Source organism: Centruroides vittatus, unplaced genomic scaffold, assembly GCF_030686945.1.
Source record: "Centruroides vittatus isolate TY-2023 unplaced genomic scaffold, ASM3068694v2 contig_905, whole genome shotgun sequence".
Classification (NCBI taxonomy): Eukaryota; Metazoa; Arthropoda; class Arachnida; order Scorpiones; family Buthidae; genus Centruroides; species Centruroides vittatus.
In genome coordinates, this window is record NW_027122595.1 from 1,134,604 (window position 1) to 1,152,883 (window position 18,280).

General features: G+C 25.9%; 1 protein-coding gene across 1 annotated transcript in view; it reads right to left on the bottom strand.

The window, feature by feature from the left end:
* The window catches only part of LOC136984185 (1-acyl-sn-glycerol-3-phosphate acyltransferase epsilon-like), a 62,761-nt gene that overhangs the window by 4,482 nt on the left and 39,999 nt on the right, over positions 1-18,280 (bottom strand). Inside the window, exons 6-9 of the mRNA XM_067281117.1 lie at positions 14,429-14,519; positions 14,193-14,351; positions 10,142-10,265; positions 4,232-4,435 (exon numbers count right to left, since the gene is read on the bottom strand). Of these exons, the coding sequence (XP_067137218.1) occupies positions 4,232-4,435; positions 10,142-10,265; positions 14,193-14,351; positions 14,429-14,519 (578 nt within the window). The remainder of the gene's footprint in view (positions 1-4,231; positions 4,436-10,141; positions 10,266-14,192; positions 14,352-14,428; positions 14,520-18,280) is intronic.

Below are 18,280 nucleotides of genomic sequence, written 5' to 3' on the forward strand. Positions count from 1 at the left end.
CATATGTTGAGAAGTCTTTACCATAAAATTAATAATGTATGTGCATATACCTAGAAATCCACAGAGATCTATGTATCATGACTGAGGAGAGACCTGTTAGGTCTGAAATGCATATCATAATAAGTATATAGAAGAAAATCGTCTCTCAAGGTTGTTCCATTCAGTTTGATAAGTCCATCTGTAGGAATGTGTGCTAGCATGAAACAGGAAATAAGTCAATGGACAAAAAACAGCTCTGAATAATACACATTTTTATTCTTAAAACTATTGTATTAGCTACATAATAAATGATGTAAAAATTGTTGTTCTTATAAATGATTAAATACACTAAGGTATAAAAACAGGGTTAAAAATGATATACCATATCTTTCATATCTGTAATTTTAAATCCAAAATAGTTGTGGTTGTCTGTTTTATCCAAACTTTCAGTTATCCAAGGTAGCATTTGACCACATAACTTGGATTATTGGGGTTCTTCTGTACTAATTTTGCAGTACAGTAAATCTGATATTTTCATATTATTTCATAAGTTAAAATTAAATTAATATATTTAATATATATTATTATTATTATATATTTTCTTAAAAAATTCAAATTTTAGAACAGCCATCAAATTTATTCAAATATGTAATCTAGAATTCCATGAAAATTACTCATTAAAAGTACTCAGTTTTGACAAAAATACATCTTAATTAAAAATATTTAAAAGAGACAATTAGGATGGAATGATTATTAAGGACAGTATTCATTCTTTTTCATATATAATTATGAAAAATTTTGATAATGTTGAACAATGTTGATAAGCCTACAGTAGCCCTTCATTATATCACTCATTTGGATATATCATGCTTTTTATTAGTCTTCCAAATGTAAAAGTGCTTTAACCATTAATTTTTAAAAAACATTCATTGCCATTGAATTTCTACTGGAAAAAAAAGTATTACTTTATTCCAATCACTGACCTTGAAAACTGTGATGGTATGTAATACAACCCACAAAAAATCCAAATTTTGTTGGCATGAAAATCAGAGACAAAACAGGTGGATAGATAATCTAGTTATATTGTGCCATTTGATACATTATTCATTCGGTTTGTCTTGCAACATGCATGATATAATGAGAGGCTACTACAGTAAAATATTTTATCACAAATTAACAATAATAGGCATTGCTCTACAAATAAAGTTAAAATAAATATCATTCAAATTGCAATATAATATGGAAAGATATTTTTTTCATCACATGTAAAACTTACATATATTTATATAATTATAAAAATTAAAAATAAATTTCATTATTCAAGCAGAATTAAGATATAAACATATATATCTTAATTAAAAAGTTCATTTTATCAATACTTCACTGTAACAACCAGAGTACTTTTCCAGTAAAGGATCGGTTATCTGACAAATAGATTTAATTTACAAGTCTGCCTCAGGTCAACGTAGAACTTTCTATCGTTTAAAATGGAATGTATCTTCATTCTGTAACACTTTTGGAATTTTAAATTACGGAACAACCAAGTTTTGTTCCATTATGTCAACTTGAAAATTTGCTGGGAAAGTGCTCTGATTGTTAGTTCAGAAAGCTAGAATATATTTCAATATTTAAGTTATATATCTTTTACCACTTACTAGACATTGTGTAATTGATAAGCTTTTCAAAAATTGTAATAAAATTTATATTTTCTGCACTTTAATATTGCAAATTGTTAAAAGTTATACCTCTTTGCAGAGAACTTACTTTTGAATCTCTAAATCAAATTAATTGTATATATTCATACATTATAAATATATATTTACATTTTCAAATGAATATTGTAAGTGCTGTTTTTCACAGTTTACACTTTTACTAAGAACATTTACATTTCCAACATTTTGTTTTCACTGACATTTCCTACTATAAAAAAATTTTTATTTTATCTTATGCAAATTATAAGTATTCTTGACAAATAATTACTGTAATTTCAAGTAAAGCTTTATTAAGAAATCATAAAATATATATATATATATATATATATATAACTGCAGAGTTAAAGGCATGTCAACATTTTAGTTTTATTTAATAAAATATGAAATAGTTTAACTGCTTATGTTAAATTTTATGAAATAATTTGGAAACTTTGAAAAAACTTTGAAAACATTTAATATTGGAAACTAACTAAATTTTAAAAATTGCTCAAATAAAATTGAAAGATATAACAACAAATAAATTAATTTAAAACAGGTTCAAAATTAATTTAATATAACATTATGTTGATTTGTTTATTTATACTGTTTATTTTCAGAAAATTAGTCATATAGTTTTCAAATAACTTTTTTAGACCAAAACTGTAATTTTATTTCATATTAATCTAAAATTTTTTATTTTATTGATTGTCAGTGTTAATTTTTATAAAAATTTTTAGCTCTCAAATACAGAAATTGAAATACTTATATTATAAACCGTATGCATACCCAAGAAATAAACCAAAACAGAAATATTCAAATGATCTTCAATTTTATGGATTAGATGATTAACAATTAGCTATAATCATAAGAACCATCAGGTTGTATCACACATTTAATAATAGGATTCTGTCTTTAGGTCAAATAAGTAGTCATTTGCAAAATTAAGCTTCTCCTCTGCATTTCAAAATGTAGATGATATGAGAGAATAAATTTCTAATAGTTTAAACAAGATGCTATGACTGAAAAATTCATTGTACATAATTATTCAGCATAATAATAGTAATAGATTTGAGATTGTTTCACCTGAGTAGAATTTGTTTTTTATACAAATTTTGGCATCATTCTTTAGACAGATATCTGATTTATACAGATTTTAGAATACATTTTAAACATTAACATTATATTTTAGTTCCCTATTTTGCAATTATGTGTTTACATTGGAAACTAATAATTATAGGAACTCAATGTATTTGATATTAAATTCATATTTTTTTATTCCACAACTTAAAAGCTTTAAATTATAATATTCAGAAAAATAATTACAACATATATAATCAATCATTTACAAAGTTTTTTTTTATAAACAAGAAAGTTCATATGAAATAATGAATAATTCAAAGAAGACTCATTATATAAATTTAGAAATAAGAATTTCTAAAACATCAATTTTAAAGGCTAGTTCTTATAAATTTACATAAAATTTTTAGAAAAACTCAACAAATACATAAATTTAATTTATTGAAACAAAAGTCTCAAAAGATTATTTTAGTTATTACCAACTTATATAATGTACACTAGCCCACAATTTTATATATATACAGTATATTAAATCTGTATATAGTTTTTTTTTTTTTTGGAATTTTTTTATCTAAATGTTGCAAATGTAAATGTTTATATAATGAATATTTTCAACTATTGTTCTTTTCTAATTCAAAAACATGAACTATTTAATAACAATAATTAAATTTAAAATTTTTTATATTGTTGATATTAACAAATAAATAATAAATAATATTTTTGTAATTAAAAATATCACAAATATATAGATTATTTTTTTTTAAATAATAAATCAGAAATTCTGTCTTTATAGTAAGACAGTTTGACTAATACATGTGATTTAGGCAGTTCAATATTATAACATTTGCAATATATTAATCAAATTGTTTTAATTTTTTCAAAATGCAGGAAATATACAATAGTTTCTGTGCAAATTTTCTATTAACATTTTAAAATAATAAACTGTAACTGGATTGTAAATTATAAACAGTTTAAGGAAATTTTAATTTAAAAAAATTTTTTAAATATTTTAAATAAGCAACCTTAAAAAATAAATATTAATAAAACAGAAATCTTAAACTTTAATTTATTATTTTAAAAATATTGTTACTATTAATAAATACTATATACATGTTATCATATCCTTGCAATTATATTTATTTCTAATATTGTAATTATTGCATTAATGAATGATTATTATTATTAAATAATTTCTATAAATCTAATTTTATAATTAAAATGAGAAAATCAATACAACTTTAGATTCGTTGTTATATTTAGGAGAGAATAAAAAATTCTTTTAATTCTTAATTCACAACTGTAGTTTGTAATTTATTTACAAAACTTTCATTGATAAGTATGTATCACATAATGCAATTCTTTACTTGCTACACATTATTTTTACCAATTAAGGCACCTGCTGATTTACTTAGAGCAACTTATATACTTTAAAATTTTTGATTATTTACAATATTTAATCATTAAAAATATATCATGCTACTGACTTTAATCCTAGCCAAAAGTAACCTGCTACTGAACCTAGCAACCAAGCTTTCCAATATAAACTCCGTCCATAAACTGTGGTAACAAGTGGAACAGAAATCAGGACCATAAGAATAAATGATCCAAAGGTATTAGTTAATTTCACAGGAATCTTAATGCTTGTTGGAAATGCTTCACATGGATTTTCATAAAAAGTTTTCAATAATCTGAAAATAAAAAAATTTACCTCATGTAGCAAGAATTTAATATAAAATAAAATGGTCATTTCAAAAATAAAAATTTATTTTAATTTTATAATTAACAATATTTTTTTTTTATCTGTCTACTTATGGTATCATCTTTAACCAATTAAATTACATGAATACATAACTCTGATTCTAATCATCATCATTTTAAACCTTTGAGAAAATATATTAACTTATGATAATGAATTGTATTTTTTTATTTGTTTGCTTACACAAAGATTAAAGAAGGTCTAAGATAAAAATAAATAAATGTTCTATTTGTACATTTCCAAGTATTTAGGAAATTTAATTTATCTAAACATATAACTTAATTTGCTTGAAAATGAGAAATTGTATTGTTGATGATGATTTTCTGTATAGTTATGACTTCTATTTATGAGTATTTGATTTGAGAATTCAATACAAGTTATTTTCTTTTACATGTCTCCATTTACAAAGTAAAATATTTGATATAATAAATGTTTAATGATATTTATGAGAACAAAATATATTAATCCTAAAAAATGATTAAAATTATTTTATATAAATAATAATGATAACTCAGGCATTTATATACATCTGCTTAGCAATTTCATCTTAGGTTCATAATTGTCTCATGCTTTACTTTCCCAGCTGTTATGTATATGTAACAAGGAAAAGTACTGAAATCATGTAAAATTTGATCACACTGAGTTTTTGAGACCCCTGAACCCTAAAAAAAAGCAAAAAAATTCCATGTGTGTATGTGTATGTTGGCATCTATTTTGTTTATAATATCTCAAAATGGGTTGAAGATTAAGAAACAAAATTTGGCACAGTAGTTTTCATATAAGGGGCATTTTCACTAATAAATTTTGGTTGTGAATGAGGGGATGGCGAGATAGAGGGTGGCCACATGTCATATCTAAAGTGGGGTTGGACTTAAATTATTTTTTACTTCTTGTTAGCATTTAAAGTTTTTCATAAAACTCATCTCTTCCCTCAAAATTAAGCTTTTGCCATTTTATAATAGTTAAAAATATAGAAAATTTTTATTACAAAATCTCATAACAGTGGGGGAAGTTATGCAATTCATTGCTAGATTTTTTTGTTGTATATTCATTTAGAATTATTAGTTAAAAGAAAAATGGTTTGAACTTATTAGTTAAAAGAAAAATGGTTTGAACTTATTAGATCTATAGAAAAATGCTTTGAACTTATTACACTCATAAAATGAAGGTTCATACTGTTAAAAATTTCAGATTTTAATTATAAGCCAAATTTTGTTTATTGGATTCATTATTCAAGAAATTTGTATAAGAAATAGATATTTAAATTAATCTGATAAAAATCATACAAATGGTATATTTTGGTTATAATTAATGTTTTAACATTATAATAATAATAATAATTATATTACCTTTATGATATTTTTTTTCCTATTTGACAAAAGATTTCTCCCCAAAAAATTAAAAATATTTTAAAAAATTAACCAGCTATTTTTACAATAATTTCAAACTTAGAAAATGTTTTAATAATATAGAAAGTATAATAAAAATAGATTAAATATAGCAGTGATTTTTGAGATTTGACTTAAATAAACAATTGTTTTTTTCAATTAGAAAATTATTTTATTTTTATTCTAAATACATGAAAGAACAATTTCATTTACCACTGTTCATAACAATTATATTCCCAAAATATAAATGTGCCTGCCTATCTGTTTGGAAAGTTATCTTACAGGTTAATGAGGACAATTATGTTGTTACTTAGTAGCCTAAATTTTCATATTTTAAATTTATTGCATTAATGATTGCACAGTTTCTTCTGGAATACAATGAGAATGAATAAAACTAGTAACAAAGTGAAAATACATTTCCTTATGAAATAACTCTCCAAATAAGCACTCAATCAACACATAAAGACAGGAAAACAGGATAGTTTATGACAGCACAGGAAGTTTATTGTAATTAATGTAAATTAATTACAATAAACTTCCTGCGAGTTACATATATTTTAAAGTTAATTTGAAAGAGAGTTAAATTATGTACCAATGCAGGTTTCTGTCAATTTATGAGTTTATTTTCAAATTGTTTCTTGTCCAAAATTTTGAAAATTGAGATAGCAATTACTGCAGATTCATTTATGGTTTATCCTTTATTTCTGTTTTCACTTTGTTTCAAAACATCACATAAACTTAAAAAATTGTATTTCATATATTGAGCTTGCAATGAAAACAACTTTTGTCTACAACATGATGGATGCCATCCTACAGTGAAACCTTTTCAGTGCAAAATGTCTCATGCTAAAGATTTGCTTTTAAACATCCTTTCTCCCATCTTTACTTTCATTTTAAATTTCTGAAAAAGTTGCAAAGTGAACAAGATGTTTTGAAAATAGGATTTTCAATTTTAAAATGCAACTGTGAACTAATCCAATAGCTTTTTCTTTGTCCAAACTTACCAAAAGCATCTTTAGAAATCATTAAAAAAAAAAAAAAAAATTCTTTATGTGCCACGTATATTCATCTGTCATTGCAATTTTTCTGAGATGTATCAAAGACACACACATACATGCATAACCTTTAGTTTTTTGAATGTCAATCTACATTTTAATTATTATTCTTAGATATTATTAGTTTACCTCTTATCTTGAATGCTGATAAAAAAAGATGGAGATTTTTCTCTTTGTAATGATTTTCAAAGTACAAGTTTTATTTTTCTGGCTGTTATGTATACATAACAAGAAAAAGTATTGAAAATCATGTCAAATTTGACCCTCAGAGTTTTTGCAATCTCCAGATTTTGAGACCTCCTGAATCCAAAACAGTCAAAAAAATTCCATGGATATGTATGTGTGTGTGGTATTGACATCTATTTCACTTAATATATCTCAGGATAGCGTAAAGATTAAGTAACAAAATTTGGCATGGTGATTGTACATGAAGTGCATTGATGCTATTAAATTTTAGTGGTTAAAGGTTGAGGGGGCGGGGAGATAAAAGGGATTGTGTGTATCTCCAGTAGGATCAGACTTAATGATGATTTTACTCATTATTAATATTTATACTTTTTTTAAAATAAAACTTATCCCTACCCTCAAAATTAAGGTTTTTGCCATTTTATAGTAATTAAAAATAGAAAAAGTTTTTTATAACAAAAATCTCATAAAATTTATTTATTTTGCTTAATAATATAAAATTTTTTTTAAAAATAAAAACTCATAACAGCTGAGAAGGTTACACAATTTTTATTGTTGGATTTTTTTAGTATCTTTCTGTAGAGTAAATAAGAGCTGAGTGATCAACTTTCAAATTTGTGTCATTCGATATTTTAGAGTCTGAGGAACTTTCTTTGCAAAATCAATAATGATGGCATTAATGACCGGGCATACCGTACTGTAGGGCAATCACCCTGTCCAGAACCACATTGGCCAAATACCGTAGTTATAATCTGTCCAACAAAAGACAAAGTTTTTAAAGTCATTTTTGATTATCAATTAGTCAGTCTTGTTGACAATTAATGACATGTGACTAAATAAGTATAATGCTAGTACACTATAAACTTTTTCTCTTTTCATTGCTGTAAAGTGAATTTTGACTGTTAAAATAATTATATATATTTAAAACAATAACTCTAGCTTGATCAGGTAATGTTTCATTTCATTTTGGCATAATGGCATTACTTCCTGCCATTTTGCTAAAGAAAGCAAAATTAAAGTCCACTATTTTATTTCTTTATTTTTTAAAACTGTACAGTGTAAAAATCCAATTTAAATTAATTAAACTAATATTTATTTAATAATAATTTAAATTATTAAGAATTTTTGAGTTAGATGGTGATAAAATAAATTTTTGCATGTTTTTAAACTGTAATTAAATGAATAAAACAAAATTTCAGCAACCTATTTGATGACTTGACAATTACAATCCATCAGGTCTTTACTAACTAGAAAAGCTCATCTTTTATCGAATGGGTAGAATTATTTTTATTGATATTTTTGATCACTAATGCAGTTTAGGCAGTTCTTGTCTCAAGTAATCCTTTTCATTTATGTTATAATTCATCTACAATGAATTACTAACAGAAATAAAATAAAAGAAATAGGGAAAAAAGAAATATCTGAGATAATGTTTTTTAAACTCTATACTGGTTAAGTATGTTTTCAATGGTAACTTTGGAAATGCAAAATATATGGAAGTGGGGTATGCAACATTTTTAGTTTTGCTTTAGCAATTTTCTGTATTGCATTTGATAGTGAGAAATAAATAAACATGGCAATGTTGAAATTTTATAATTAAAAATAAGAGAAAAATTGTTTTTAAAAGCATATTCCTCTTTAATTAACCTGGCAGCCTACAGAAGAGGATTATTATTTAAAAGAATTTCAAACAATAAATGATTTAAATATATAAATTTAAACAATAACAAACAAAACTTACAACTTAATTAGAAGAGATGATTAATAATTTAAAATACAATCATTGAAAATAAAAGTTATGTACTCAGAAAAAACTATTTAATCACTACAACACTAGGCATACATTTCAAATTATTCTTTTTGTTGTTCTGATAATGATCTAAGTGATCAAAAATGTTTGACATTTAATCTACTCTTGCTGTTTTGGTGTTTTCTTTTACTAATATACAGCTGTAGTCAATCACACCATGTGCATAGCTACATACCATGTAATGTTACCAGAATGCCTTAAAATCAGTATCTTATAAAAAGCTATCAGGGGCTCATTGTATTCAGAATTTTCTGTGTACTAGCTGTTTAGAATGCTTCCAATGCAAAGCATGCCTATATACTGCACTCAAAGACATTATGCACAGCTGACAGAGCTTGAGAAAGGCCACATCATCAGGCTAAAGGAAACAGGATGGTTATTTTACCAAACTGTCCTCCATCTGAACCATTCTGACCAACTGTGAGGTGTGTTGGGAGCAGTGGATGCATGAGAACACATACATGCAGCAGGAAGACCCTGAATGTCTTAGACAGACTACCAGAACATAACTGTCTGATCACAAGACAAACACAAACAGCTGCAATGACATCTCTGGTTACCATCCAGAAACAGATGACTAAGCAGAGTCAAAACCTGCATGCACAGCAAATGCTACAAGTCCTACCAACTAGCACCCCAATATTCTCAGTTTCATTGACAGTGGTGCTGAAGCATGCATTGTTATGGACTGGCAGTTGGTATTTAGTGACAAATCTCAATGCTATTTGGGAATGGATGACTATTGGTGAAATATTCAATCCCACCTTTACTGTTGAGTGGCACATTGCTCCCATTGCTGGCATGCTGGTCTGGAGAACCATTTCATATCATAGTTGGTCATTTCTAGTAAATGTGATGTGTGAGGGACATTAATAACACAGCAGCACATTCAGCAAATCCTGCACTTTCATGTGTTGTCTTTCTTGACAAGGATCTAAATAGCCATTTCCAATAAGATAATGTTTATCTGCATATGGAATTCTCTAAAATGCACCTTTCTATTAACACTATGCCATGCTAACTCCTTTCATCAAATCTTTTTAAAAATATTCCAGCTTCAAATTAGCCAAATTTATACTTAAAATTTCAAGGTTGAATAAAAGTGGGTTTGATTTTTCCAATAATTTGAATTAATCATATTTGACTGTATTTGTAGACAGATATTAGGGTTTATATTATAATAAACAATTTATACTTACTTATCCTTTTCATGATACACTGTAAATAACCAATTTTTCAAATCTTCACTTGTCTTAGGCACCACAGAAATATCAATTCTGTTTACATGAATGTGAAGTTGCTTGCATGAGCCAGTTACCATTTCTGCAAAATAATACATAAGAATTAGCTTTTCCATAAACTAGTTAAATAATAGTCTGCTAATATATTAATTATAAATTTATTTATTATACACACAAATGGAAATGTCCAGCGACAGTTTCCATTTGATTTCCACCCTTTGATATCAATTAACCACATGATACAATAAAACAATATAGGATGAAATGTAAAAATAAAAATATTTACAATAACAGATATAACATACAAAAATATTGCCTAAAAATAAGAACAATATAAATCAACTCCACCTCTAATTTTAGAGTAGCTATCTTTTATTCACAATTTTTATATTGAATATTTAAACTTCACATAAACTATATATACAACTATATGAATTATATAGGCTGAACACATTTTGATGCTGCAAAAATGTTTTTATACAAAATATTTTTCTAAAATTAAAACAGTGTGTTGAGTAAGTCAAAACATTGTAATGTCAAGCAAATTCACTTTGTTCAATGGTGTGCATACATACACTGATCATGCAAAACATTTTTCTACAAAATGTCTTGTTAGTCATTTTTGACACACACAGTGATCAGCTGTTGTAATTTCAACATTGTATCTCATAGTATTACATTGTCTTCCAACTATAAAAAAGTGTGATTCATATAAGAATTGTTCACACTTTTGGCAATGGATGTAATTGTGTCAGGAATTAATTTAAACCAGGACTGATTTAAACTTTACTTCCATTAAACAAAATTTAAAATTGTATTTTGTTCTTAACATAAAACAAACTATGTAATATAGGAGGTGTGTCATTTCAAAGTGCATCTATCTACTTTTACTTTATATATATAAAACAAAATGTTCCATCACCACCAATTGCAACCATCCCTTTACAAAAAAGTGCTATAGAAACTTGATTCTGCCTGGATAAAATGAAATATAACCAAATCAATCAAGACAGACAATTACTTTATCCACACTCTTTCTGAAATATTATGTTTCAAATGCTTTGATTTAAATTAAAATTAATTAATATATATAATGGATATAGATTTAGATATTATTACATTTAAGCATTTTTATGCAAGAAATACAGCTAAAATGGCTTAAAAAAAAAAAACTGTTTTGAGGGTCAGGAATAGATTAATCAATATTATAATTGTTTCTTATGAGAGAATTTGTTTCAGTTTGAGAACAAATCATTTTCGAACAACTTTTAGGAACATGTTAGGTTTGAAATTCAAGGTTTGACTAACCTGGTCTCCAGAAAATACCCATGAACTACGTCAGAAGACTTTGCACACTGCCAAGACACCAAACTGTATGTGGTGAGCAATATTGCCTTTCTGGATTGTTGCAGTCTGTAATAGTTGATATGTGTTCAAAAATAAAGGATTATCTGCTCAGAGATGGAGGTCATCTTAAAGATGTCATTTTCAAAAAATAAAATGCTTCTTTATAACATTTAAGCTGATACATTTGTAATTTCTTAAATACATCATTTCACTGAGTTATTGAGTTTTTGTAATCTCTTGTTTCTCTGCCCCATCCTGTATACAGACAAGCATGACTTACCATATCTTTGAATGAATTACACTATTTACCACAGCAATTCTACTGATTCTGAAAATATTTAGTCTGTAGCAATTCAAAATGTTTGAAACTATTTTATGTAACTTAAATAGTACTTTGATTTACTAGTACTGTTCAATATCATTTTTTATTTTTTAGATTTAATATAATTGTAGTTTTTAAACTATTATATTGTATTGTATTGTATAGGTCCATGGTATATAAAAAAAATTAAAACAGCAAAATAACAGATCCATATTTGTATTGTATTGTCAGGGAATAAATGATAAAGTCACTTTGCAAGTTTTAGGATATATATATAAACGTTGCAAAAAGTTCACCGAGTTCAGCATTATATCCACATTTGTTTGTCGCAAGTACTTTCAACGAACCTTACTGTCGACGTCATCAGGAGAGTGCATAAATTTGCCAAAAAAACTTTAAATGGAACTAATCTGGTGTAGAATAGAACAGATAAAGCTTTGCCAAAGCTGTTAAGAATGCAAAAACAAGAATTCAAAACATTCGAAAGCCAATCGAGCATCTGGCTCTGCATCTGGCTTTCGAACGTTTTGAATTCTTGTTTTTGCATTCTTAACGCTTTGGCAAAGCTTTATCTGTTCTATTCTACACCAGATTAGTTCCATTTAAAGTTTTTTTCGGCAAATTTATGCACTCGCCTAATGACAACGACAGTAAGGTTCGTTGAAAGTACTTGTGACAAACAAATGTGGATATAACACTGAACTCGATGAACTTTTTGCAATGTTTATACAGTATTTGGCATGAAAATTATCATAGCAATATATATACACATACACATGTGTAAATAATGTTAAAATAAGTTTTAAATGTGTACATATGGTACTTTATAGCTTTTAACTGTACAGTGAAGAGGAGTGAGAATCAAATAAAATCTGTGCCTGAAATGCATTTGTACTTTAAATAAAGTATCCCAGAATGAAGTGGGCCTAAATACAATAGTTAGATAAAAAAAACAGTCTTTAAGTCAAAACAATGTCTTTAAATTCAAATAAGCTACCATTTCTATCAAAATATAGAATTAAAATATTTTTAAATTTCAATCTAAACTGATTACTGATCAAAATATATAATATACAATCTAATCATTTTCTGCTTCACTAGCCAGATGACTGAAGTGTTTTAAATGTCAGCTCTGGAGAGACCTAGGGTTAAATATAAACAGTTGAAAAGCTCCAGAAACTTTGGGGGTGGTCTTTCCCAGATATGTCAAGCCCTGTCCCTTACTACCTGCCATCCTATTGTGGACTTGGCCAAACCCATGATGGATATTATTTTTTTTATACTCTGTAAAATGAAGTTTAGACTATTTACAAAAAATTTTTACATTTCTTGAGTCTTTCTTTTAATCCTTTTCACTACTCCAGAAGTAACAGTTATTATGGTTATTTTGAAGAAAAACTTCTTTTACAAAGGTAAAAATAGGTAAACAATTCACAAAGTTAAAATCGATCCAGTGTCAGCCTTTTATTAGAGGTTCTGACACTTTACAATTAAAAACACAAAGAATTCTTCTCACCATATTCTCCTTTTCCAATTTATAACTGCTTCAAGCCCTCTGGGGGTAGATATGAGTTTTTCACATCATTTGCATATGGCATAATATTATGTCATATAATATTATATATTATATGGCATAATATATGGCATATGGCATATTTGCATAATATTTTAACTTTGTGAATTGTCTACCTATTTTTACCTTTGTAAAAGAAGTTTTTCTTCAAAATAACCATAATAACTGTTACTTCTGGAGTAGTGAAAAGGATTAAAAGAAAGACTCAAGAAATGTAAAAATTTTTTGTAAATAGTCTAAACTTCATTTTACGAAGAAATAATATCCTGAGTTAACATTGAAAATTGTACCATATGCAAATGATGTGAAAAACTCTTATCTACCACCAGAGGGCTTGAAGCAGTTATAAATTGGAAAAGGAGAATATGGTGAGAAGAATTCTTTGTGTTTTTAATTGTAAAGTGTCAGAACCTCTAATAAAAGGCTGACACTGGATCGATTTTAACTTTGTGAATTGTTTACCTATTTTTACCTTTGTAAAAGAAGTTTTTCTTCAAAATAACCATAATAACTGTTACTTCTGGAGTAGTGAAAAGGATTAAAAGAAAGACTCAAGAAATGTAAAAATTTTTTGTAAATAGTCTAAACTTCATTTTACGAAGAAATAATATCCTGAGTTAACATTGAAAATTTTTTATACTCTTTCTGTCCTGTGCAGACTAGGAGGGCATACAGAGCAGAAAGAGTAAAAAAAATAATTTTCTGCTTTCATTTCAGATAATAAATACAATTCATATTTAAAATATGATATAAAAATTAATCTTTACCAAACATGGAAGGGGCCTTAACACGAAATCCTTTATTGAAAGTGTTGGAATATACCACAGTTACATCATAAATTGCATCCAAATTACTTCGTAGACCATCTAATGCCATCTGCAAGCCACGTATTCTAGGAGTTAATAAATGAGAATATGGACATAGACCTAGGAAATAATAAGTATTTTTTTAAACAGGAAAGTTAAATTAATTTTTTTTAAATGTATTCTTAATTTTAGTTTACCTTGTTCCTCTGCAAATTGTCTGCTTTTATTAAGAATTTCCACAGATGCAGGATTGAAACGAGTCCCTTCAGGAAATATAACTAACCAAGACTATAAATATTTATGTAATTAATTATTTTTATTCACTTTTATGCTGCTTTTTAAGACTATTAAATATTAAAATTAAAATACCAGCAATTAATGTTATGTTATTTTTATGGCATAAAACTCATATTCAATATAAAGGATTAATATAGAGTATAATCAATGGCAAGTTATACCATAAGCAAAAAAGATGTTTGTCTAGGGACCCCCAATTCTGAGGGAACCCTCAAATACATTAAAATTGATCTGAAGCTTCTACATTATGCTACCTAATAATTCTACCTAGTAATGCACTGCACACATTATAGCCCCTGCATCAAAGTCAAAGAATGGTGTTTTTTGACCTTCTAAGACTTAATTTTTTTTAAAATACAAAATGTGTAATGAAATAGGCCCCAAAGTTTATTTTTTTAAGTCCCCGAGATCATAACACACCATTGAGTATAATTCTACAATATAAAATTTATAGAATATATACAGATAAACAAAAAATTAACATAAGAAAAAAATGTATTGGATGCTATCTAGATATTATTATAATTTTATTTTTATATGAGGTATTTATTCAAATAAATTAAATTTATTAGTAAAAATATATTTATTATTTTTACTAATAAATTTATAAAGTAAAATACTATAATAAACTATTGGGTTGATACATAAGTTTATGCCATGTCAATTCTCCATTTTTCTCTTAGAAGAATTGCCAGTGTTGATGCATCACTATATCGTTTCATAGTATTATGTTCCTGTTATACATATGTGTTGTTATTGGATTCATTAAATTACTGATTTGTCTTTTACAGGTCACAAAGAATGAAGTGCCAAGTTGAGAAAAAACACTTCCAACACCTGCTTCTGTATGAGTTCAACAAAGGTATTTCCAACACTGATGCTGCCAAAAACATTTGTACTGTGTTCAAGGAACAACAGAGCCTGAAAGTGGTTTCCTGTTTCAGAGAGAGAACTTTTTACCTCAATGACAGCATTTATAGCAGTTGCTTCTCAAACTTTGATTAAAACAATCTGAACACAGTATTCCCAGAGAATCCCCACTAAATAAGAAAATTATCCACTGATATAAAATGTAACTGGGCAACAATAATTTGGCATCTGCAAGTATATACTTAAGCTGGAAGGTAAGCTGGGAGTATGAATATCATATAATCTCACTGATGCCAACAAAAATCAATTTTTTTGCCATCTGTGCCTCTTTGCTTTGACAATAATGCCATCCTTACAACCTTCCTTGTCTTGCATTGTCACAGGTGGTGAGAAGTGGTTTTTAGGTTCTATAGGTTCTTTCTTCTCAACTTGACACTCCATTCTTTGTGACCTATAAGAAATAACTAGAAGAAATTTGATAAATCCAACACATATGTGTAACAAGAACATGGTAAAAAAAAAAAAAAAAAAAAAAAAACAGAAGAGAGAAAGAGATACAACACAAACTTATTCATCAATCCAATACTTCAAAAAACAAATTAACTATTAAAAAACAATACATATTTGAATAAAGTCTAATTATAAAATTTATTTACATGGATTCCTTCAACACGACATATGGAATGAATAATCCTATTACTTTCATAGTGATACACTAATAATCAAATTTTCACTTTCTCACAATTATTAAGTTTTTGTTCAAGGTCTGATTTGATTCCTGAAATAATTTTTGATAATAAAAAGCTCAGATTAGATTAATTGTAAAAATTCCAAAATCATATTAGATTTTTATATTGAAATCAAGAAATCAAGAATCATATATAAACCTTTTCTAACAATTGAGCTTTTGACTTATACCTTATAAATTTAAACATAATTTAAATTCACAAGGCATTTGTGTGTCATAATCAAGTTTGAATGAACTACTCACAATGTTTGTGCATTAATCTCCAGCTATTTATAATGTAGGAGAGACTAGAGCTGTTCAGTACTCTTTTTTCCAAATAATTTTCTGAATTACATAATGACTTGAAAAATAAAAGTATAACAAAATTAGATATATCATTTTTTATTCTTTAAAAAAAATAATTATTTCAAATATTGTACTTTTTATTTCACAAAAACTATAATTGAAAATAGTAAGCTACACTTCAACTATCTTCAAACCAGAATACGTTTTAAACTTTTTGTAGGACAAATTGAAATGATTGTAAACACAAGGTTCTCTTTTTAAATATAATTATAATATTTATAAACTATTTATAATTTATGAATAAATTATAAATAATTTACTCATAAATTTAAATAATCTTTTAAAAAAATAAAAATTTCTTGGAATTTTCTGTTGCAACTCATTAAAGCATTTTTTCCCACTCATGAAATCTATATTTTCATCGAAGTCAGTCAGTTATGTATAATTGGCATAGTTGTGAATCATAAGTGCAGTAAATGTTTCTGATAAAAATGCTATAATCTAAATCTCATTCAAAGACTAGCCACATGGAATTCAATATTCCTTGCTAATAAATTTCATATTCCAGTAAAATATTTAACATTGATATATTTTATAGTAAAATATGACAGTTTATTCCATATGAATTATTTTGACAAAAATAATGAATTCAATCTCAACTTTTAACAACTAAATTATTCTGTAAGATTTATTTATAATAATTTGTATGTGAGGTTTTATAGCTATTTTTTCCCAAAATTATTTGAAATAAAAACTCTAATTCTTTTGCATCAAAATAATTTAGAAAATCAAAATGATTAAATATTTAGAATTAACCTAATCTGAGTCTAATAATTTCTAAATATATTTATATATATATATATTTTTTTAATCATTAATTTCAATAATAATCAACAGCAAGATTCCATAAATAAATAAATTTAAAGAATAGCAATTATATGAAGTTAATTCAAAAATGATTAAAAATTAAATTAGAATGAAACTAATTTTTTCATATCAGTTCATACAGGCTTTATGACCTGAGTTAAATATGCAATTTTTCTCAGGGAAAAAAATAAGTAAAAGAAATAAAACAATAATAAAATTGTTGAATTGTTAAATTGATGTTACTAAATGGGAGAAATAAAAAAATTATCTCAAAATTCATGTTTTAAAGAATGTTACAGAAAGTCAATAATGAAAACTACATTTACAATTTTGTCATATTATTTCTTACTTATCTTATTAAAAAAAATAATTATTTATCTATCATAAATACATAACAAAAACATAATTTTCTTTATTATTGTTTACATTAAATCAATAAATTAAAAAGTAAAAAATAATTACTAAGATACTTAAAATTATTGTTATGTTTTAAAATATTAAAAAATTTTTAAATTGTTTGGAAAAAAAATTTAAAATTATATTCAGAAAATCAAAATTAATTAAAGATTTCACTAATTAAATTTTTATAAAACCCAATATTTAAAGTATTTATTTGGTATCGTAGCAAAGAATGAAAACTAAAACTGATTGCATATGAATCTCAAATATTATTTATTTCAAATTGTTTCTGATCTCACTTTAGATCATCCTCAGTGTAAATTAACTACAAAACAACAAAAAATATTTACATAGTAGGACATTTTTAAAAATCAGTAAATAGAATATTTTTAAAAAATATATAACCATTTAACTGAATGGGAAAAAGTTGGACATTTATAGATGGACATTTATGAAGACATTTTACACAGAAAAACATGGACATTTATGAACAGTAAATTATAAAGATGTAGTAACCATAATAACAACAACACACGAGTGACAAAACTAACAGTTAAATAATAATTATATATTGTTTGGTGCT